General features: G+C 40.1%; 1 protein-coding gene across 10 annotated transcripts in view; it reads right to left on the bottom strand.

The window, feature by feature from the left end:
* CDK5RAP2 (CDK5 regulatory subunit associated protein 2) overlaps nt 1–25,512 on the bottom strand; it is a 218,220-nt gene that overhangs the window by 51,015 nt on the left and 141,693 nt on the right. For 9 of the 10 annotated variants that reach the window (XM_037850920.1, XM_037850926.1, XM_037850921.1 and 6 more), the window contains 3 exons: nt 19,553–19,985; nt 3,328–3,559; nt 684–806 (listed from right to left, as the gene is read on the bottom strand). In XM_037850920.1, coding sequence (XP_037706848.1) covers nt 684–806; nt 3,328–3,559; nt 19,553–19,985 — 788 coding nt within the window. The remainder of the gene's footprint in view (nt 1–683; nt 807–3,327; nt 3,560–19,552; nt 19,986–25,512) is intronic. The other variant, XM_037850923.1, reaches the window with a different exon arrangement.

Raw genomic sequence — 25,512 nt, 5'->3', positions numbered from 1 at the left:
ACAGTGAATCAGGTTCAGGTTAATGGTGATTTTCTTTCTTTTTTTTTGAATGAAGGACTAAAAAGATATAAGGTAGAAAGAAGAAAGGTAAACATTTGTTTATTCTGGTATGAGAATGTGTGTATTTGTTTATTATACTTTGTGCTTATGTATATGCTTATAACACTTCATAATTTTAAAAGAAGTGGCCTCACTCACATCCCTGCACCTCTCCCACAGGCCTACCTGGCAAACTCCCAGAAACCGAGTCTCAGCTGCAAGCTCTCCTCTGACCCACTTCTCCAGGGCAGATGAGGCAGACTGTCTCAACAACAGCCAGCACCACCGTGAACAGTAACTGACTATGGGGAAGAATGTCTCTCTCTATCTGTGAGATCTCTTGACAGCAGGGACTGTTTCATATGAAACCACTAGAACCCAGCCCCACTGCCTGGAGAAAAGCATTTGACAAATGGATTGGTGGGCTCAGACACACATCCTACAGTATGTTGACTCCTACTTACCTGTTGAGTGACCCCAGGTTAACTATTTTTTAAAAACCATAGCTTCCTCATATGTTAAAAGGGGATAAGGATGAAGAGCTGAGGGAGTTGTAAGGTTCATTAATAATTTTTACATAAAGCATCCCAAATGGTGCCTGGCACATAGTAGCTGTTCAATACACATAGGGGTTGAATTCTGACCAGTCTCATAGCTTGTTTGCTGATCATTGTCCATTTCCTTGTTTCTCCAGACACAGGGTGTGGTTTTAACTCCTTTTTGCTCTCCTGGGCTGCCCTGGTAGGCTGTTCCCACAAGGGATTGGGCTACAGACATTCACAAAGAGAAAGAAAAATAAATAAAACCATAGACTTGAAACTTAGCCAAGCAACTGAGAAGAACACAAAGATACAACGGGGAAAATAAAAACACTGGGGAGGCAAAACGCAATTTATAAGATAAAATTAATCTATCAAACTGCCATGACAGGACATAAAAAGCATAAATATACTGCAGCTTGTCTGAAATGGTTTAAGTCCAGGCTCTCAAAAAACTGAGAGAGAGAAAATGAATTCCACAGACTCATGCCCACTTTTCCCAAGAAAAGAAAGGGTCTTCTGGACTGGGCAACTAAGGAACTGGCACCCGGATGAGGCACCATGGTCTCAGCAAGAAATAGCAACATCAAAAGCAAATGGCAAACTCTAGGCAAAAAGCCAGGACCTCTGCTGGGTTGAATTACCTTTGCCATAAAATCTTCCTTCTCTGAAGCCCCTCATCTTCACCCCCAGCATTGATTTGTTTAATTATCTGACCCCACCACCACCAGTACCACTATACAGGGAGCTCTTTGAAGGCAGGGACTGTATATGATTCATTTCTCTATCTCTCCTACCCAATGCAAGAGGCTGGGAATACAGCAGGAGCTCAGGCAATGTTCACCCAATGCACGGATAGATGTCTGGAGGGATGAATGGATTAGTGGAAAGTGGGAAAGGAGGAAGGAAAGAAGGGAGAGAAGAGCAGTCCTGCCAAAGGCCAATTTAGCCTGAAACCTCAACTATGTAAACACAAGGCTACAGATCATCATAAAATCCATACACTAAGCATTATATACTAGACTTTAAGAAACAGTGAAGAGCACAGGCTTTGAAATCAGACAAGCTGGTTCAAATCTGGCTTGGGATGCTAGTAACAGTATGACTCTAGCCTCTCCTACAGTTTTTCCCATCTCAGTGTATAACAATTCCATCCTTCTAACTGCTTGCATTAAAAGGTGGCCATTTAACATAGAGGTGAGTATTCTTCTTCTTAAAGGGCAAGTAATAAATATTTTAGGCTTTGTGGGCTATGGGGTCCCTGCTGCAACTATTCAACTCTACCTTCTTAGCACAAAAGCAGTCAAAGACAATATGTAAATGAACAAGCATTGCCATGTTCCAATAAAACTTTATTTACAATAACAGGCAGCAAGCTAGATTTGGCCCATGGGCCAGACCATAGCTTGTCAGCCCCTGTTTTAAAGCATAAGTCAAATCATGTCACTCCTCTGCTCAAAACCCTCCAACAGTTTCCAATTTCACCTAAAGACAAACCCTAGGACATCCTACGAGGGCCTACACAATCTGCTACCTACCTGAGCTCATCTTCTACAACTCTCCCCTTTCTCATTTCACTCCAATCACATAATTGGCCTCCTTACTATCCATCCAACTTCCCAAGTTCAAAGCAACATCAGGACCTCCCTTGTTGTTCCTTCTGCCAAGAACACACTTCCCAAGATGACTAGTTCACTCAGCTCCCCCAGCATCCGCTCAAATGATACCTTGTAGGAAACGCTCCGACACTCCACACACACATTAGCAAACCTACTCCCATTCCACACTGTCATGCACTAAACCCTGCTTTTTCTTCACAGCACCCATCATCATCTATAATACTACATATTTGCTTATAGCTGATTGTATTCTCCTGCCACAACAATATAAACTAGACACAGACTCTGATTTGTTCACTCCTATCTCCCCAGAGCCTAGACTAATGCTGGGCACATAGGAGTTATTTAATAATCAGTTTCTGAATAGAAAAAAGATTACTATTGTTCTTATTACTGAGTGTTGTAATTTGCTTATAGCAGGAATTCAAAATCTTTAGTCAACATATACTTTATGGGTTCATAACCCTCTGAAAATAATGTGAAATACTAGATATGTGCATACCTGCCTTATTCTGTGAGGGCTCTCAGCTTTCTTCAGATTCTCAAAAGGTTGGAGGTCCAAAAATCTCTAAGAACCACTGTCCTAGATAAGAGAATACTACCTGAAGCTCTCTTTCCAGTCTATGTATTCTGACTAGATTCATTTTAACCCAGAGGTAAAGCCAGCAGATTCAAAGCAGGTAGGAAGGAGTCATTCTTGGAAAAGAACATAAAGTCAACAGGGTTTTTAATTAGCTCCAAGGAACCTGAACAAGTGTGGTCCGGACATTCCAGAAAACCCTGCAAAGAGGACTCCACTTATATACCCCTGTTGCCATGTGCCTGAGGCTAACAGACCAAACGAGAGTTAAAAAAAAACAGACTGAAGTCCTCCCACAACTGGGGCACCCACCCGCAGGCCATCCCAAATCATGGAAGCAGTGACCCCTCAAGATGTGTGAGCACCGACAAGTTCCCTTTATCCAGACTCTGGAACAAAATGAAAATAACAGATTCGTTTTCCTTATTGTATTCCCCATGTTCATCTGTCGAGAGTCCAGATTAATCACTGAAGTTCATGAAATTCTAAACAAGGTTAACATTTCAAGCAGTTCTATCAGCTCACGAAGGATACATTTTCCTTTGCTTACCATTCAGTAATGTTTTGTCCAGTGTAGGCCTCACCTCCAGCATTGCTTCAGTCAGGATTAACTTTTGGTGAAGTTGTTTGTTGCGAGCTTTAAACTCCTTCAGCTCCCCCTGAAGCTCCCTGATATGGCCCTGCAGTTGGGCCACCTCTTCCTGGGTGGCAGGGAGTCGATACACACTTCCTAATGACCGGGATGGTTTAATTAGGATCGGCAAGCGGGATTTCTTAGCATCCTGAAAACACACATATATACAACAATGAATACACTTCCTTTGGTTGCACAGTGAACCTTCTTATGTCAACCTTATAAAACGGGGAGCAACTGGCTGTCCCAACTTCTGAGTTCCTATAATGGCATCTATGTTTATCCCCCAGCCTATAGAGTTTGTATCTTGGCAGATCCTCTACAGATTGACAATGATAAGCTGCTTCTTCTCAACATCCTTTTGGCCCTCGCCCACTGACTCTCTGGCCATTCCAGGTGCTTAATATATGTTAATCCTTTCTCTAACACAATCTTTTGGGAAACATTTTCTTGCTCCTCATCTATTTCCTCATGTTTCCACCATTCCTCAACCTAAGCAAATCTCCTCCAACCTCTGCTAGTCCACAGAACTACCACTTACTAAAGTCTTCAGTGGCTATTGGATCATTAAACCCAACGGGTACTTCCTAGGCTCAGAGTGCTTGATGTGCCCATCCTAGACATCTTAATTTGTTATGGATCACGGCACAAAGTTGATTTCAAAGTCAAGTGAAAACTCAACTCTTCAGCTCTATCACCCCCATATCCCTACCCTCAAAGCTACACACTCAACATTCCCCATCTTGATGAATCATACCATCAGCCACCTGCCACACAACCCAGAAAACTGGGAGTCATTTCCGAAACTTCCCTTTATTCTTACCACCCATTTTCATCATTTACCAGGTTCCCTTATTATAACTTCCACTGTGTCTTGCAATTCTTTCAACTCTATTACCACCATGCGTCTCCAAGCTGCTGTTAGCTCTCACCTGGACCAATGCAACAACCTTCTGAGTAGTCCCCCAACATTCACTCTTGCCCTTCTAATCTACTTTCCATACTACAGCAAAAAGGGCAAATCCACCATTCCTCTCTTCCACTTTAAAACTATTTTAATTGCTTTTCAGCTCTCTTTCAACAAAGCTCAAAGTCCTTACCACAGCCTACAAAGACCTACACGGCCCACAGCCTGAGTTACTGCTCCTCTCCCACTTTGCCCTACCTTCTAGCCACAATAAACTCCTACCAGTTCTTCAAAAGGCCACTCACCTCAGGGCCTTGTCATATACTGTCTCCTCTACCGAAAATACTCTTTCTTGCCTACCCTCACTTCCCCTACTAACTCCAAATCCTTCATTAGGACTCAGCTCACATGTACCTTCCTCAGGAGAATGGTCTTTGATTTCCAAGACCAGGACAAGTCCCCCTATTATAAACACTCACTTCGTCTATAATTCTCCTCAGGGAATATAAGTACCATTATAATTAAAATGCCAATACAATCACTTGTTCATTAGCTATCTTTGGCACCAGATTTTAAGTTCCAGAGTTCAGGGAGTTTATATTTCTTGGTCATGCTACACAGCTTCCAGCACAAGGACTATGTCATAGTAGGTATGCAACAACTATTGTGGAACAAATATACAAAAAATAACTTAAGAGGCCAAACGGAGGTTCCTTTCAAGTGGGAAACTGTAAACACATTCAGACGCTGAGGAGAGGGACTTGAATTTAGACATATAAAGAACTATTACAACTCTATAATGCAAACACAAATAACCCAATTAAAAAATGGGCAAAGGACCTGAATCGACATTTTTCTAAAGAAGAAATGCCAATTGGCAAAAAGCACATGAAAAGATGCTCAACATCATTAGCCATCATGGAAATGCAAATCAAACCACAAAAAATACTACTTCATACCCACTAGGATGGCTGGAATCAAAACGACAGATAACAACAGTGTTGGCCAGGATGTGGAGAAATTGGCGCCTTCCTATATTTCTGGGTAGAAATGTAAAAAGGTGCAGCCAGTTTGGAAAACAGTCTGGCCATTCCTTAAATAGTTTAACATATTTACCATATGACCCAGCAATCCCACTCCTACCCAAGAGAAATGAAAATGAATGTCTACACAAAAACTTGTACATGATTGTTCACAGCAACATTATTCATAATATCCAAAAAGTGGAAACAGGCCAAATGTTCATCAACTAATGAATGTTTAAATAAAATGTGGTATATCCATACAATGGAATATTATTCAGCAATAAAAAAAACAAAGCACTGGAGGCGGGGCAAGATGGCAGACTGGTGAGCTGTATGTTTTAGTTACTCCTCCAGGAAAGTAGGTAGAAAGCCAGGAACTGCGTGGACTGGACACCACAGAGCAATCTGACTTTGGGCATACTTCATACAACACTCATGAAAACGTGGAACTGCTGAGATCAGCGAAATCTGTAAGTTTTTGCGGCCAGGGGACCCACGCCCCGCCCTGCCAGGCTCAGTCCCAGGGGAGGAGGGGCTGTCACCTCCGGGAAGGAGAAGGGAGAACTGCAGTGGCTGCCCTTATCGGAAACTCATTCTACTGATTCAAACTCCAACCATAGACAGACTGAGACCAGACACCAGAGAATCTGAGAGCAGCCAGCCCAGCAGAGAGGAGACAGGCATAGAAAAAAAACAACACGAAAAACTCCAAAACAAAAGCGGAGGATTTTTGGAGTTCTGGTGAACACAGAAAGGGGAAGGACCCTGAGGCACATATGCAAATCCCGAAGAAAAGCTGATCTCTCTGCCCTGTGGACCTTTCCTTAATGGCCCTGGTTGCTTTGTCTCTTAGCATTTCAATAACCCATTAGATCTCTGAGGAGGGCCCGTTTTTTTTTTTTTTTCTTTTTTTTTTAATCCTTTTTTCTTTTTCTAAAACAATTACTCTAAGAAGCCCAATACAGAAAGCTTCAAAGACTTGCTATTTGGGCAGGTCAAGTCAAGAGCAGAACTAGGAGAGCTCTGAGACAAAACGCAATAATCCAGTGGCTGAGAAAATTCACTAAACACCACAACTTCCCAAGAAAAGGGGGGTGTCCGCTCACAGCCATCATCCTGGTGGACAGGAAACACTCCTGCCCATCGCCAGCCCCATAGCCCAGAACTGCCCCAGACAACCCAGTGTGACGGAAGTGCTTCAAATAACAGGCACACACCACAAAACTGGGTGTGGACATTAGCCTTCCCTGCAACCTCAGCTGAATGTCCCAGAGTTGGGAAGGTAGAGCAGTGTGAATTAACAAAGCCCCATTCAGCCATCATTTCAGCAGACTGGGAGCCTCCCTACACAGCCCAGCAGCCCAGAACTGCCCTTGGGGGACTGCACTCACCTGTGACATAGCACAGCCATCCCTCAACAGAGGACCCGGGGTGCACGGCCTGGAAGAGGGGCCCACTTGCAAGTCTCAGGAGCCATACGCCAATACCAAGGACTTGTGGGTCAGTGGCAGAGACAAACTGTGGCAGGACTGAACTGAAGGATTAGACTATTGCAGCAGCTTTAAAACTCTAGGATCACCAGGGAGATTTGATTGTTAGAGCCACCCCCCCCTCCCTGACTGCCCAGAAACACGCCCCATATACAGGGCAGGCAACACCAACTACACACGCAAGCTTGGTACACCAATTGGACCCCACAAGACTCACTCCCCCACTCACCAAAAAGGCTAAGCAGGGGAGAACTGGCTTGTGGAGAACAGGTGGTTCGTGGACGCCACCTGCTGGTTAGTTAGAGAAAGTGTACTCCACGAAGCTGTAGATCTGAGAAATTAGAGATAAGGACTTCAACTGGTCTACAAATCCTAAAAGAACCCTATCAAGTTCAGCAAATGCCAAGAGGCCAAAAACAACAGAAAATTATAAAGCATATGAAAAAACCAGACGATATGGATAACCCAAGCCCAAGCATCCAAATCAAAATACCAGAAGAGACACAGCACCTAGAACAGCTACTCAAAGAACTAAAGATGAACAATGAGACCATAGTACGGGAGATAAAGGAAATCAAGAAGACCCTAGAAGAGCATAAAGAAGACATTGCAAGACTAAATAAAAAAATGGATGATCTTATGGAAATTAAAGAAACTGTTGACCAAATTAAAAAGATTCTGGACACTCATAGTACAAGACTAGAGGAAGTTGAACAACGAATCAGTGACCTCGAAGATGACAGAATGGAAAATGAAAGCATAAAAGAAAGAATGGGGAAAAAAATTGAAAAAATCTAAATGGACCTCAGGGATATGATAGATAATATGAAACGTCCAAATATAAGACTCATTGGTGTCCCAGAAGGGGAAGAAAAGGGTAAAGGTCTAGGAAGAGTATTCAAAGAAATTGTTGGGGAAAACTTCCCAAATATTCTAAACAACATAAATACACAAATCATAAATGCTCAGCGAACTCCAAATAGAATAAATCCAAATAAACCCACTCCGAGACATATACTGATCACACTATCAAACACAGAAGAGAAGGAGCAAGTTCTGAAAGCAGCAAGAGAAAAGCAATTCACCACATACAAAGGAAACAGCATAAGACTAAGTAGTGACTACTCAGCAGCCACCATGGAGGCAAGAAGGCAGTGGCACGATATATTTAAAATTCTGAGTGAGACAGACATAGGGGACTGGTGGTTTGATGGGTTGAGCCCTCTACCATAAGTTTTACCGTTGGGAAGACGGTTGCTGCAAAGGAGAGGCTAGGCCTCCCTGTATTTGTGCCTAAGAGTCTCCTCCTGAATGCCTCCTTGTTGCTCAGATGTGGCCCTCTCTCTCTGGCTAAGCCAACTTGAAAGGTGAAATCACTGCCCTCCCCCCTACGTGGGATCAGACACCCAGGGAAGTGAATCTCCCTGGCAACGTGGAATATGACTCCCGGGGAGGAATGTAGACCCGGCATCGTGGGACGGAGAACATCTTCTTGACCAAAAGGGGGATATGAAAGGAAATGAAATAAGCTTCAGTGGCAGAGAGATTCCAAAACGAGCCGAGAGATCACTCTGGTGGGCACTCTTACGCACACTTTAGACAACCTTTTTTAGGTTCTAAAGAATTGGGGTAGCTGGTGGTGGATACCTGAAACTATTAAACTACAACCCAGAACCCATGAATCTCGAAGACAGTTGTATAAAAATGTAGCTTATGAGGGGTGACAGTGGGATTGGGAATGCCATAAGGACCAAACTCCACTTTGTCTAGTTTATGGATGGATGTGTAGAAAAGTAGGGGAAGCAAACAAACAGACAAAGGTACCCAGTGTTCTTTTTTACTTCAATTGCTCTTTTTCACTCTAATTATTATTCTTCTTATTTTTGTGTGTGTGCTAATGAAGGTGTCAGGGATTGATTTAGGTGATGAATGTACAACTATGTAATGGTACTGTAAACAATCGAAAGTACAATTTGTTTTGTATGACTGCGTGGTATGTGAATATATCTCAATAAAATGATGATTAAAAAAAAAAAAAAAAAAAAAAAAAAAAAAAAAAAATTCTGAGTGAGAAAAATTTCCAGCCAAGAATACTTTATCCAGCAAAGCTCTCCTTCAAATTCGAGGGAGAGCTTAAATTTTTCACAGACAAACAAATGCTGAGAGAATTTGCTAACAAGAGACCTGCCCTACTGGAGATACTCAAGGGAGCCCTAGAGACAGAGAAACAAAGAAAGGACAGAGACACTTGGAGAAAGGTTCAGTACTAAAGAGATTCGGTATGGGTACAATAAAGGATATTAATAGACAGAGGGGAAAAATATGACAAACATAAACCAAAGGATAAGATGGCTGATTCAAGAAATGCCTTCACGGTTATAACGTTGAATGTAAATGGATTAAACTCCCCAATTAAAAGATATAGATTCGCAGAATGGATCAAAAAAAATGAACCATCAATATGTTGCATACAAGAGACTCATCTTAGACACAGGGACACAAAGAAACTGAAAGTGAAAGGATGGAAAAAAATATTTCATGCAAGCTACAGCCAAAAGAAAGCAGGTGTAGCAATATTAATCTCAGATAAAATAGACTTCAAATGCAGGGATGTTTTGAGAGACAAAGAAGGCCACTACATACTAATAAAAGGGGCAATTCAGCAAGAAGAAATAACAATCGTAAATGTCTATGCACCCAACCAAGGTGCCACAAAATACATGAGAGAAACACTGGCAAAACTAAAGGAAGCAATTGATGTTTCCACAATAATTGTGGGAGACTTCAACACATCACTCTCTCCTATAGATAGATCAACCAGACAGAAGACCAATAAAGAAATTGAAAACCTAAACAATCTGATAAATGAATTAGATTTAACAGACATATACAGGACATTACATCCCAAATCACCAGGATACACATACTTTTCTAGTGCTCATGGAACTTTCTCCAGAATAGATCATATGCTCGGACATAAAACAAGCCTCAATAAATTTAAAAAGATTGAAATTATTCAAAGCACATTCTCTGACCACAATGGAATACAATTAGAAGTCAGTAACCATCAGAGACTTAGAAAATTCACAAATACCTGGAGGTTAAACAACACACTCCTAAACAATCAATGGGTTAAAGAAGAAATAGCAAGAGAAATTGCTAAATATATAGAGACGAATGAAAATGAGAACACAACATACCAAAACCTATGGGATGCAGCAAAAGCAGTGCTAAGGGGGAAATTTATAGCACTAAACGCATATATTAAAAAGGAAGAAAGAGCCAAAATCAAAGAACTAATGGATCAACTGAAGAAGCTAGAAAATGAACAGCAAACCAATCCTAAACCAAGTACAAGAAAAGAAATAACAAGGATTAAAGCAGAAATAAATGACATAGAGAACAAAAAAACAATAGAGGATAAATATCACCAAAAGTTGGTTCTTTGAGAAAATCAACAAGATTGACAAGCCCCTAGCTAGACTGACAAAATCAAAAAGAGAGAAGACACATATAAACAAAATAATGAATGAAAAAGGTGACATAACTGCAGATCCTGAAGAAATTAAAAAAATTATAAGAGGATACTATGAACAACTGTATGGCAACAAACTGGATAATGTAGAGGAAATGGACAATTTCCTGGAAACATATGAACAACCTAGACTGACCAGAGAAGAAATAGAAGACCTCAACCAACCCATCACAAGCAAAGAGATCCAATCAGTCATCAAAAATCTTCCCACAAATAAATGCCCAGGGCCAGATGGCTTCACAGGGGAATTCTACCAAACTTTCCAGAAAGAACTGACACCAATCTTACTCAAACTCTCAAAACATTGAAGAAAATGGAACACTACCTAACTCATTTTATGAAGCTAACATCAATCTAATACCAAAACCAGGCAAAGATGTTACAAAAAAGGAAAACTACCGGCCAATCTCCCTAATGAATATAGATGCAAAAATCCTCAACAAAATACTTGCAAATCGAATCCAAAGACACATTAAAAAATCATACACCATGACCAAGTGGGGTTCATTCCAGGCATGCAAGGATGGTTCAACATAAGAAAATCAATCAATGTATTACAACACATTAACAAGTCAAAAGGGAAAAATCAATTGATCATCTCAATAGATGCTGAAAAAGCATTTGACAAAATCCAACATCCCTTTTTGATAAAAACACTTCAAAAGGTAGGAATTGAAGGAAACTTCCTCAACATGATAAAGAGCATATATGAAAAACCCACAGCCAGCATAGTACTCAATGGTGAGAGACTGAAAGCCTTCCCTCTAAGATCAGGAACAAGACAAGGATGCCCGCTGTCACCACTGTTATTCAACATTGTGCTGGAAGTGCTAGCCAGGGCAATCCGGCAAGACAAAGAAATAAAAGGCATCCAAATTGGAAAAGAAGAAGTAAAACTGTCATTGTTTGCAGATGATATGATCTTATATCTAGAAAACCCTGAGAAATCGACGATACAGCTACTAGAGCTAATAAACAAATTTAGCAAAGTAGCGGGATACAAGGTTAATGCACATAAGTCAGTAATGTTTCTATATGCTAGAAATGAACAAACCGAAGAGACACTCAAGAAAAAGATACCATTTTCAATAGCAACTAAAAAAATCAAGTACCTAGGAATAAACTTAACCAAAGATGTAAAAGACCTATACAAAGAAAACTACATAACTCTACTAAAAGAAATAGAAGGGGACCTTAAAAGATGGAAAAATATTCCATGTTCATGGATAGGAAGGCTAAATGTCATTAAGATGTCAATTCTACCCAAACTCATCTACAGATTCAATGCAATCCCAATCAAAATTCCAACAACCTACTTTGCAGACTTGGAAAAGCTAGTTATCAAATTTATTTGGAAAGGGAAGATGCCTCGAATTGCTAAAGACACTCTAAAAAAGAAAAACGAAGTGGGAGGACTTACACTCCCTGACTTTGAAGCTTATTATAAAGCCACAGTTGCCAAAACAGCATGGTACTGGCACAAAGATAGACATATAGATCAATGGAATCGAATTGAGAACTCGGAGATAGACCCTCAGATCTATGGCCGACTGATCTTTGATAAGGCCCCCAAAGTCACTGAACTGAGTCATAATGGTCTTTTCAACAAATGGGGCTGGGAGAGCTGGATATCCATATCCAAAGGAATGAAAGAGGACCCCTACCTCACCCCCTACACAAAAATTAACTCAAAATGGACCAAAGATCTCAATATAAAAGAAAGTACCATAAAACTCCTAGAAGATAATGTAGGAAAACATCTTCAAGACCTTGTATTAGGCGGCCACTTCCTAGACTTTACACCCAAAGCACAAGCAACAAAAGAAAAAATAGATAAATGGGAACTCCTCAAGCTTAGAAGTTTCTGCACCTCAAAGGAATTTCTCAAAAAGGTAAAGAGGCAGCCAACTCAATGGGAAAAAATTTTTGGAAACCATGTATCTGACAAAAGACTGATATCTTGCATATATAAAGAAATCCTACAACTCAATGACAATAGCACAGTCGGCCCAATTATAAAATGGGCAAAAGATATGAAAAGACAGTTCTCTGAAGAGGAAATACAAATGGCCAAGAAACACATGAAAAAATGTTCAGCTTCACTAGCTATTAGAGAGATGCAAATTAAGACCACAATGAGATACCATCTAACACCGGTTAGAATGGCTGCCATTAAACAAACAGGAAACTACAAATGCTGGAGGGGATGTGGAGAAATTGGAACTCTTATTCACTGTTGGTGGAACTGTATAATGGTTCAGCCACTCTGGAAGTCAGTCTGGCAGTTCCTTAGAAAACTAGAAATAGAGTTACCATTCGACCCAGCGATTGCACTTCTCGGTATATACCCGGAAGATCGGAAAGCAGTGACACGAACAGATATCTGCACGCCAATGTTCATAGCAGCATTATTCACAATTGCCAAAAGATGGAAACAATCCAAATGTCCTTCAACAGATGAGTGGATAAATAAAATGTGGTATATACACACGATGGAATACTACGCGGCAGTAAGAAGGAACGATCTCGTCAAACATATCACAACATGGATGAACCTTGAACACATAATGCTAAGCGAAATAAGCCAGGCACAAAAAGAGAAATATTATATGCTACCACTAATGTGAACTTTGAAAAATATAAAACAAATGGCTTATAATGTAGAATGTTGGGGAACTAGCAATAGAGAGCAATTAAGGAAGGGGGAACAATAATCCAAGAAGAACAGATAAGCTATTTAACGTTCTGGGGATGCCCAGGAATGACTATGGTCTGTTAATTTCTGATGGATATAGTAGGAGCAAGTTCACAGAAATGTTGCTATATTAGGTAACTTTCTTGGGGTAAAGTAGGAACATGTTGGAAGTTAAGCAGTTATCTTAGGTTAGTTGTCTTTTTCTTACTCCCCTGTTATGGTCTCTTTAAAATGTTCTTTTATTGTATGTTTGTTTTCTTTTTAACTTTTTTTTTCATACAGTTGATTTAAAAAAGAAGGGAAAGTTAAAAAAAAAAAAAAGAAAGAAAGAAAGAAAAACAAGGGAAAAAAAAAAGATGCAGTGCCCCCTTGAGGAGCCTGTGGAGAATGCAGGGGTATTCGCCTACCCCACCTCCATGGTTGCTAACATGACCACAGACATAGGGGACTGGTGGTTTGATGGGTTGAGCCCTCTACCACAGGTTTTACCCTTGGGAAGACGGTTGCTGCAAAGGAGAGGCTAGGCCTCCCTATGGTTGTGCCTAAGAGCCTCCTCCCGAATGCCTCTTTGTTGCTCAGATGTGGCCCTGTCTCTCTAGCTAAGCCAACCTGAAAGGTGAAATCACTGCCCTCCCCCGTACGTGGGATCAGACACCCAGGGGAGTGAATCTCTCTGGCAACGTGGAATATGACTCCCGGGGAGGAATGTAGACCTGGCATCGTGGGACGGAGAACATCTTCTTGACCAAAAGGGGGATGTGAAAGGAAATGAAATAAGCTTCAGTGGCAGAGAGAATCCAAAAGGAGCCGAGAGGTCACTCTGGTGGGCACTCTTACGCACACTTTGGACAACCCTTTTTAGGTTCTAAAGAATTGGGGTAGCTGGTGGTGGATACCTGAAACTATCAAACTACAACCCAGAACCCATGAATCTCGAAGACAGTTGTATAAAAATGTAGCTTATGAGGGGTGAGAAGGGGATTTGGAAAGCTATAAGGACCACACTCCACTTTGTCTAGTTTATGGATGGATGAGTAGAAAAATAGGGGAAGAAAACAAACAGACAAAGGTACCCAGTGTTCTTTTGTACTTCAATTACTCTTTTTCACTCTAATTATTATTCTTGTTATTCTTGTGTGTGTGCTAATGAAGGTGTCAGGGATTGATTTGGGTGATGAATGTACAACTATGTAATGGTACTGTGAACAATCGAAAGTACGATTTGTTTTGTATGACTGCGTGGTATATGAATATATCTCAATAAAATGAAGATTAAAAAAAAAAAAAAAAGACATAATGCTGAGCAAAATAAGCCAGGCACAAAAAGAGACATATTGTATGTTACCACTAATGTGAATTCTGTGAAAAATGTACAATGTTTTATACTGTAGAATGTAGGGGACCTAGAGATACCAATTAGTGGAGGGGGAATGATAATCTAATAAGAACAGATAAACTATGGAGGGTAATCTCAATGTTATGGGAATGCTCAGGAATGATTATGGTTTGTAAACTTTCTTGGATATAGTAAGATCATGATGGAAGCAATAGAGTTATTTTAGGTTTTTTTTTTCTCTTATTCCTTTGTTTTCTTAGGGGTTGTTAATTTTCTTGGGGTATGGTAGGAACATGTTGGAAGCAATGTAGTTATTTTACATTATTTGTTTTTCTTACTCCTCTGTTTGGACATGGTTTATTAATTTTCTTGGGGTATGGTAGGAACATATTGGAAGCAAAGTAATTATTTTAGGTTATTTGTTTTCCTTAATCCATTGCTTTGTTTGAAATGTTGTGGGGTTTTTTTGGTTGTTGTTTGCCTGTTTGTTTTTAATTTTTTGATAAACAAAGTTAAAAAATTGAAAAAAAATCAGTAGAAAAATGGGAGTAAAAACTAAATGACAAATAGGGTGGGATGGGGGGATGGTTTGGGTATTCTCTTTTCACTTTTATTTTTTATTCTTATTCTGATTCTTTCTGATGTAAGGAAAATGTTCAGAAATAGATTGAGGTGATGAACGCATAACTATATGATCATACTGTGAACAGTTGATTGTATACCATGGATGACTGCATGGTTTGTGAATATATTTCAATAAAACTGAATTAAAAAAAAAAAAAAAAAAAAAAGCCCTTGTAGAACAGCAGTATTTAAAAGTCCCTCTCTGTACAGTGGTAGATTGCTGAAATGAAGTCTTTGATACTTTGAAATTAAACTTTGGTGATAAAACTAGTATGGCATGACCTTTCTTATACATCTGATCTTCGATATATCACATCAGTATTCTGAGTTTCTATTTCCTCTCTACAAAATCAAGATATATGTATCCACACTCTGAAGTCTAAAGTCAAAAATTATAATGCATGTGAAAACACCTGGTAACTGTCAAAGTTTTATATAAATGTTAGGTATTATTATTATTCTTTAATGTAGAATGTTCTCAAATTAGGCAGGTTTCTCGAAGACTGTGATGAAGTTTTATATTTGGTAGTGAAAAGAAGGAGTGAGTGAAGTGTAGTCTTCTTTAACTAGTGAGTTCATTTGGGACATAGGGCCTAATACTTCTCCCCTTCAAAGTTTTACATGAGAAAAGAAAACAGGGCAATCTCTGAACCTGGTCTATTTGCAATGTAAAGGAAAAAGCATCTCGGTCTGAACTATCTATTCTGTACCATATAGAATTAGATATTTATGTAAATGAAATGATAAAAAAAAAAAACAAAAAAAAACAAAGCACTGATACATGCTATGACATTAATGGACACTGAAAATATTTTGCTAAATGAAAGAAGCTAGTTGCAATAGACCACAGATTGAATGATTCCATTTATAAGAAATATCCAGAATAGGCAAACCTACAGACAGAAAGCAGATTAGTGGTTGCGAAGCGGGAGCTGGGGAAAGGGGTGAGAATGGGAAGTGACTGCTAATGAGTACAAGGTTTCTTTTCGGGATGACAAGAATGTTCTGAAATTGACTGTACTAATGGTTGCCCAACTCTTTGAATATACTAAAAAACACTAAATTGTATGCTTTAAGTGGGTGAATTGTTACTATATATGAACTGTATCTCAATAAAGTTAGATTAAAAAGAAATGGAAAAGAAAAAACAGCAGAGGAATCTGAGAAGAAAACAGGAAATATGTGGGACCCAGGGAATGAGGCAACCACCAATGTCTCTCAAGCTTAAAATGCTTTCAAGCACATTCTCCCAAAATCCTCAGCTAAACACTGTATACCTAGAACTCACAACATAATGAAAGTTATCAACCTATTTTCTAGAAGAAACCAAGATGCTAAATAACTAGCTTAATGTCATACAATAAAATAATGGAGGCAAACTTCAAGCTAGGCTTCAGTTTCCAGGGCTCAGTAAAGAAAAGCTGAGATACTTTGTGCTCTCAAGTTCTGGGGAAGACGGAGAACAGGTTCCAAGACAAGAACCATTTGAGGTGGTGAAGGGGACTACTTGGGAGGACCTAGATGCCCCATCAAAGACAGTTGCAGAACAACAGTCATTTACTTGGTCTTCAGTCTCCACCAATCTTTACTCTTGGATGTAAATCAGTGTGTCATATGGCACAAGAAAAGATATCTGCAAGTGCACAAATGCCAAAGCCAATTTCAGGCTGGAAGACTGCCGTCAGTCAACCTAATGCCGGTTCTAAAATAACACCACACAAAATGTTACCTTATGGACACTGAACAGAGTACCACCTACCACTTCATTAAAGATGTCATAACAGAACTTCTAAAGTAGGAGGGGAAGGGGGCAGAAACTCACAAACACTGAGCACCTCCCATGTAGAAAGTGCTATAATGGGCACTTGTCACACATCACCTAATTTAACCATCATTCCAGGTTCATGTTCTAGGTCACACTGATCCCATTCCAGATACTGAGAAAGAACAGGTAACTTACTCAAGAATTCACAGCAGGTAAGTAGCCAGGCTGGAGGCAACCACAGCTATACCTATCAAGTCCATTCTCTTGCCACCGAAACTTAACAACCATAAGTATATCCCATCTCTTCATCTCACCCTGGGGCTTCAATAATGTTCCTTTTAACTGGTTAACAGAGTTTTGGCTTAAACCCTAGGATTACTGATTCTTTCCCCAACCAAAGACCACAAAGAAAATCATTAAATATTTTTCTAGTTTGCAAAGACTGAGACCATGTTGGTGATACAAGGGCCCCTCCCTTCTTGAAAATACTAGGTTTATAATATTCCTGTCTGCCTCTCAAGTCAGACAGTTTATATCCCAACTACTCCACTTACCTGCATAGTCACTTTGGACAAGTTTTAATGGAGCTTTCAGTACCTCCATTTCTTAATGTGTAAAATATAACTAATACCCACCTAACTCATACATTTGTTGAGAAGATTAAATTAGATGATGTATGTGCAGAGCATCTATCACAATGCCTGGCACATAGACCAATGCTATTTAAAAAAACCTGTAATTTCCTTTCTTTTGAAGGCATAAGCAAAAAGGATGACTCTAAACAAAAAAGAAAATTTCTTCAACATATCTGGAGAAATTAAGTTCATTCAATTATCCTATTTTCCTGAACACTGGATAACATTCCCCCATATAAACAGAGGGGAAAAAACCAACTAGTTTTCCTAATATACAGGTGCAAATTGAAGGAGCTGGGGCAGATAAGAGCAGTCCTATTCTAGCCAAATTGCACAAATTTGCATCTTGAGTACCATTAATATAATGGCAGTGCCTCTCTCTCTCTCTGTCTCTCTCTCTCTCTTTTTTGGTCTCTACTGATATCTTTAGAAAACCCTTTTCTAGAAATTACAGTTTTGGTGCATAATTTAAAACAATCAAAAGCAATTCTGCTAATGATACATCTAACTCTCTTTTGTATGCACAGAGGCAGTAATTTTGTGGTCAGAAAACATTTCATTCTGATGCTATGAAGCAGTGTGTACAGATGATTTCTCAGACAAAAACACCCATCAGAAACAAGAATATCAGCAACCATCACTGAGGCTCTGGTAGAAACATGACCTATTTCCCTTTCTACCAGAACACTCACATATTTCTGCTTTGAGGATTCTAAACTCCCACCCCTCCCCCAAGAAAGATATTAATAAAAGGTCCAATCAAACATTGCCAAGAAAGTCTGACTTTTAACAACCTGGAATATCTGATGGTACCTGAGAAGAAGCTTAAAGACAGCACCCTTGACTGTATCAAAATCAACATGCAGACATTCACCCGACAAAGCCGCACCCTTCCACTTTGGACCACCATGGGCTAGAAGGTGGCTTGAAACAGGGAAAAGGTGTGGTTGTGGAGTCTGGCACAGGAAGAGCCCCAGCTCAGTCCCTTTACCACTGGGTGACCGTGGGCACATCACTCTGCTTCTGGCTTTCTCATCTCCAAATGGCCTTGTAAGGATAAGAGAATGTTGAGAAAACCCTCAGACAGTACCTCTCAGACACAAAGTCTGCCCAAACTAAAACCTAGGTTTTCATCCCTACCCCTTAAGTCAGGCTACATGATTTTATAGAGACCTGCAAAAGTAAATGCCCATCAATAGGTAAACAATTGAATGTATTTTGGCACATCCCCACAAGGGAATCTTATGCAGCCATGACAAAGAAAGATGTCCTTCATCCATAAAGTGAAAGAAAAAACTGCAGACATGCGTATAAATATGATTCCATTTTCATCAGGAAAAAACATAAATGTAATGATATATAGATGAATGAGATAGGGATGGGTAGAAGGGACATGACTACCAGGGGTGTAAATCTCCCTGGCAACATGGGACATGACTCCCAGGAATGAACCTGGACCTGGCATCATGGGATTGAGAAAGCTTTCTTGACCAAAGGGGGAAGAGAAATGAAACAAAATAAAGTTTCAGTGGTTGAGAGATTTCATACGGAGTCAAGAGGACATTCTGGAGGCTATTCTTATGTGTTCTATAGAGCTGGAAGGAAGTACCTGAAACGGTTGAACTGCAACCCAGTAGCCTTGATTCTTGAAGACAATTACATAACTATATAGCTTACACTGTGTGACCATGAAAACCTTGTGGCTCACACTCCCTTTAGCCAGTGAATGGACACATGAGTAGAAAAATGGGAACAAGAAGTAAATGAATAAAAAGGAAGGATGGGGGTGGGATATTTTGGGTGTTCTTTTCTACTTTAATTTTTATTATTATTATTTTTTTCTGTGTGGTAATGAAAATTTTCAAAAATTAATTGTGGTGATGAATGCACAACTATATAATGGCACTGTGAACAAGTGAATATACACTTTGAACGACTGTATGGTATGCGAATATATCTCAATAAAACTGAATTTTTAAAAAAAGTGGTCAGATTAGAAGTGATTTTTTTAAGTGTTTTGTTGTTTAAAATATGTATGCATGTATGTATATTTTTTACCTACATATCTTTATACATACATGTCTTTATACATAGAGTACACACATATATAAAAAAATGGAAAAACTTACTTTCTTGGCCCCACCTGGGAAAGGAAGGGATGTGACCTGCTGCCCTAGCATCCTGTGCAAGTTCTCTGGCTGATGCTCAGTGCTGAACGCGGCATGTTTTGGTCTCTCTTCCCAAGCTTCTCTCACTCCATCATGTTTGAATCTGGGAGTGTTGCCCTCCATGGCTGTGGTCTGCACAGAGGCATCTTTCAGCTCCACCTTGGACACTTCACCCACCTTTAATAGTTGGGATCCCCAAGGCAACTTCAGTTCATCATGTGATTTGGAAAATGAGTTTGTTTGGACAAAATGTCTGAGTTCACCTCTTAGTTGAATGGCCATTTGCTTAAGTGTCTTCTCAGTTTTACCATCAAGGTGATTTCCAGAAACTTCTTGCTCTCTCAAGCACATTTGTTCCAGAAACAGTTCACGTAGCGCTTTCAGAAGATCTGGCCTGTTTTTCCAAAAGGGAAAGGGGTAAGAAAGCTAAGTTTGTGGGTACAGACTTATTCCCTGCCCAGCTTCCCAAGTTTTGTCCACCAACCCTTCCCCAGTTTCTGTCTCAACTAAACACAGTGATCACCTGCCATGTGCCAAAAAGCATGTTGAGTGTTTTATCCCATGTAACCTTACAACAATGACACAAGGTAGGTACTACTATGTCTACTTGGTACACAGCAAGTGAGTGGGCCCCGTGAGTATGCAAATGTAGGCTGGGCCTACGTAGGAGCACACAAGGGTCACAAAGTGTTTGTGACAATTGCCAAGTCCCCTCACTTCCCACATCCAGGGGCAAGAATGGCTTGTGAATGACTGTGGTCAACTTGGCTGGCCCATCATTGACATTCTGGTCCATCATGGAGCACAGTCTGTATCCAGTAAATAGGTACTAAATGAAAGATGCTTATAAACAGTCGTAATGGAAATAAATAAAAGTGTACTGACTTTGAAGTCAGACAAAAATGGCTTCAAATTCTAATTCTGATTTTATGAAAAGAAGAAAAGTTGTTTTCTTCCACAGGGCAGCTATAAAGATTAAATGAAATAATGCATGAGTAGCAAATGCTTTGCACATCCCTCGCTACATGCCTTCGGCCCACCTCTGATTTCCACTGCAGTTGCATGGACAGTTTCCACAGACACTGACACTCAAGCATACACTACATCTCTCTGCTGTCTTGGGGCTTCATCCAAATCTCAGAGAATGTGAAAGTTTATACCTCTGAGGGACCCTCAAACAGTGGAGGAAGAGAGCTGGTGGCTAACTGCCCCAGTCTCCATCTTTGGGAGATATAATAACTAAGCCACGGTTTATAAAGATCCTCAAAAGTACAAAATGGGATTGAGCTCCAGCTGCCCATAGCAGTAACCAGATCAATAATGTACCCTATTGGCTTTTCTTCCATTCCTCCTTACTCTCCCTGAGCCCTCATCCCTCCTGCTCCCTGGTGTCACATCCTAAATAAACTTCTCGCACCCAAGTCCTTATCTCAGGCTCTGTTTTCTGGGGAACCCAAACTAAGCCAGGATGTAAAGCATCTGATACAGTGCCCAGGATGGAACAGTTCAAGAATAATCACTTATAGGTATATTCCTTATGCTGGGCACTGTAGTCAACACTGGATAAAAAACTACCCACAAGGACTTAGATTGGTGTTGAAGATGGATATGTAAACAAATTGCTATCCCACATGCTAAAAACAGCTATAGTAATGGGAAACAAGAGACACCACGGAGGTTTGGAAGGGCTATAGAACAGCTATCTTAGAGTATACAGAATGGGAACAGCAGGGAGAATGAGAGAAAAGTGTTTCTAGAGGAAATGAGGGGTCAGCCAGGGGAAAGGGTATTGGAACATTCTAAGCCTGGGAAATGATACGAACAGAGAGCTAAGACAGTATGTGTATTGTGACAACAGAGGTAAGACAATGTAGAGAATAAGGAAATAAGGCTGGAAAGTCAGGCAGAGATGAACTCATTAAGAGTCTTACATGTCATGTTAAGGGAAAGGAAAGCCACTAAAAGGCTCTGTGAAATGGAGTGGCACAGTTGCACAGGTGCTTTGAAAAGATGACTGGCTTGTTGTGTAAAGAATGAATGGAGTTAAGGACCACACTCCACTTTGTCTAGTTTATGGATGGATGAGTAGAAAAATAGGGGAAGGAAACAAACAGACAAAGGTACCCAGTGTTCTTTTTTACTTCAATTGCTCTTTTTCACTCTAATTATTATTCTTGTTATTTTTGTGTGTGTGCTAATGAAGGTGTCAGGGATTGATTTAGGTGATGAATGTACAACTATGTAATGGTACTGTGAACAATCGAAAGTACGATTTGTTTTGTATGACTGCATGGTATGTGAATATATCTCAATAAAATGAAGATAAAAAAAAAAAAAAAAAGAATGAATGGAGAGATTTCCTATCAGGATGGTAGGTAAGAACACATACAAGGGCTACTCTACTCTGCTGTAATCTCATATGATTGCAAAAAATACACAAAAATGTTTTTTTTAATGCAATAAAGAAATTAAGATAAAAGGATTCAAAGATCAGAAACAGAGGAGGAAACTCATATCTGTAAGAAAGGACTATAATGGGTTGGGGTGGGTATGGGGGGTGTGGGTGGGGGGCATCTGTAGAAAGCAGTGGGGGCCAGAAATTCAACTCACAAGGTAGAACAGAGACCACACAAACTTCATGACAGCAACTCTCTCCTTCCCTGTCTAGGGAAAGAAGCTAATACAGCAGAGACTATGAGAATTGCCCCTAGAGGAGGCAGGCAGCAAAGGTAAATGTTTAGGAACTGGGCAGCCTATGCTGGTAAAAGAACTAGTTCAGGAACTAGAAGAGGGTCACTTCCCTGTAGGGTAAAATCTCTGAGCCCTAAAGAAGACCCCAAGGGGCTCAGTTGAGGCAACTTCAAAGCTACCATTCAGGGAGGAATAAAGGGAGCCCACCCCTCCCCCTCCCCCCACCACACACACACACACACACACACAAACACACACACACACACACAGCACAGGGTTGTTAACACAGACAACCCGGATCCTGCAAACAAAAGCTGCCATTTTGAAAGATAATCAACAAACAGAAGAATTCACACTCAAGAAAACAGAAACAATAAAACCTGAAAAAGATTTTAGAATAAGTATGTTTAAGTCATCCAAAAAATAAGAGAGGAAAGAAGATTCGTAAAAAAAGAAGAGGAAGTTATAAAATTAAGCCAGGAGATTATGGCAAAAGGGAATGGAGGAGAGCAAGCACAGAGGCAGAAACCAGTCGGAAAGCTGTTGCTATCCTCCAGGAGAAAGAAAATGCAGGTTTGGATGAGGTAGTGGCAGTCAGTGAAGAGAAGGGGACAAAACAGACCCCCATCAATGTCAGTTCTTTTATTCTTCTCCTGTCAGTCTCTCCTGTCTGTCTGATTTCAAGAAACCTTGTGATAGAATCAGAATAGACTCTACCAACTGCTTTAACATACCCTGACCTTCCCTTCCCCAGTGTCTTTGCTATCTCTGTTCCACTTGAACCTTCCTGAACATCCCCATCTTTGCATACTTGCTGCTACTAGAAATGACATACCCGTGTTATATCTTTCCCACTGAGCCCTCTGAGGGCAGTTTTATCCACATTTGCATCCTTACTGTTGAGCTAAGGGGCAGAGTCAATTCAATTGAAACTGAAAAGCTACAGACTAAACTGAAATGGGATAAAAATAAAAGTACAGAAAACAAAATTAAAATGTATAATACATTTTTCACTTCTAATATGGAATCATCTAGACTATACAAACCATCTTAAACTATATTAAACCCAGACTTCCAAAAGATTTCTGGTATTTCAAGCATTAGGAAATGTTAAACTAAATTTTTCCTTCCTCTCCTTCCCTGAATGACAATTGTTATTAAGTTAGCCAAAGGAACATAATTATTCACCACCAAATAACACACAATAAAACCCAGGAAAAGACTAGAAATGAGTATTAAAAGGTGGTGAAAGTCACCATCATAATATAGCAAAGTGGTAGCTGTGTTAAATAAAATATTTCAATTGTTACTTTGCTAGAGATCTAAACAGCAGATTCGTTAAGCTGTCACCGTAACCAGGACCTTTTCAATGGTTTAGTCCAAGGGTCTTGTCAGAAGTCAAAACATTGTTTATAAACCCTTCCCGAGCATCTTCCCCACATAGAAGACGTAAGGGGAAAGGAACTGACATTAACTAAGTACTTACCATGAATCAGATCTTTCAAATATACTAAACATATTCAATCCTCACAATAAGACTGGGAGATGGGGAATATTATTAACCCCATTCAACAGATGAAGAAATAGACTCATAAAGATTCAAGATCCCCCAAGAAAGTGGCAGAACAAAGATTGGAACCCAGAGCTTTCTAACTCCAAAGAAAGCACTCTTACACATTTCTAAACTTACCTTCTCCCATAATGTTGAGCTTTTAATCATTCACACATTTATTCGAATATTTGTTGAGAACCTCCCTGCCCGCATGGAGCTTACATTTCATTAAAGAGAAGACAGACAAGGCAGGCAGACAGACAGAGAGACATCCATACATGGATACACAAATAAATAAGACAATCTAAAGTAGTAATAAATACTATGACTTAAAAAAAAAAAAAGAAGAAGAAGAAGAAAGAAAGAGAAGTAGTCCTGGGACAAAATGTAGAGAGACTGAGATTTCCTTTAGTTACAGTGGTCAGTAAAAACTGTGGAGCTGATATCTAGCTCAGACCCTGCTAGTCACAAATACATCTAGGAAAAGAACAAGCCAGGTAGAGGGACTAGCTACTGCTAGGGCCCTGACGTGAGAACAAGCTTGTAGTAGAGACAGAAAGAAGGCCAGAGTGACTGGAGTCCTTTGAAACAAGAGTGGTAGGCAATGAAGACAGAGAAACAGGTAGGAGCAAGGTCAAGAAGTTCTGATTTTACTCTAAGGGCAATAGAAATCCACTGGAGGGTTTTAAGCACAGAAGGGATATGATCTGATTTAAGCTTTAAAAAGATCACTCAGGCTGCTCTGTGGAGAACAAACTATAGAGGGACAGAAATGGAAGTGGGAAGGTGAGTTAGGAGACTGTGGGGGGTGAGGGGGAGGAGTCCAGGCAAGAGGTGAAGGCAGCCTGGACTAGGAGGGTTGTAGTGATGGGTGTGAAGTGGTTGAATTAGGGATATATTCCGGAGGTGGAGTCAACAAAACTTGCTGATGGATATAGGGACAGAGGAAATGAGTGGAAAAAGGGATAACTCCTAGACTTTTGGCCACAGCAACTAGGTAGGCAGTAGTGCCATTAACCGGTATGTGAAGAATAGGGAAGAAGCAGATTGGAATAGGGAGTTGAGTTCTGGACAGATTAAGTTTGAGGTTGTCCAGGTGGAAATGTAAAGAAGACAACTGGATGTAAGATGTGGAGAGGTGTGGGCCATAGGTGTAAACTGGAAAGTCATTTAGCATGCTCTAAAGTCATGGGAGAGTGAAAAGATAGAGAAAAGAAAGGGGCTGAGAACACAGCTCTGGGACACCTCAACATTTGATGTTTGGCAGAGGCAGAAGAGACAGGAAAGGAAGCTGAGATGAGGCCAGTAAGGTAGAAGGAAAACAGGAAGAGGGTGGTGAACATAAAGCAAGAAAGAAGAGAGCAGTCAGCTGCTGCTAAAAGGCTGAGACATGATCACTGGATTTGGCAACTTGGTAATTGTCATTGACTGTGATAAATAGTCAGGAGTACGGAAGCACTTGGAATGGGATAAAGAGAGAATGGGATGCAAGAAAGTGAATATGGTAAACAGAGACAATTCTTTCAAGAAATCTTGTCTTATGGGAGAATAACAAAATGAGGCAGAAGCTAGAGGGAATGTCAGATTGGAGGTGGTGGAGCAGGGAAATTTTTCCAAATGGTTGATATTAAGGAATGTCTTAGGCTCAAAGAAATGATTTGGTCACAGGAAAATCTAA

The sequence above is a fragment of the Choloepus didactylus genome, chromosome 10, assembly GCF_015220235.1.
Source record: "Choloepus didactylus isolate mChoDid1 chromosome 10, mChoDid1.pri, whole genome shotgun sequence".
Classification (NCBI taxonomy): domain Eukaryota; kingdom Metazoa; phylum Chordata; class Mammalia; order Pilosa; family Megalonychidae; genus Choloepus; species Choloepus didactylus.
Note: the sequence above shows the minus strand (reverse complement) of the source record. Positions and strands in the feature narration are given on the sequence as shown.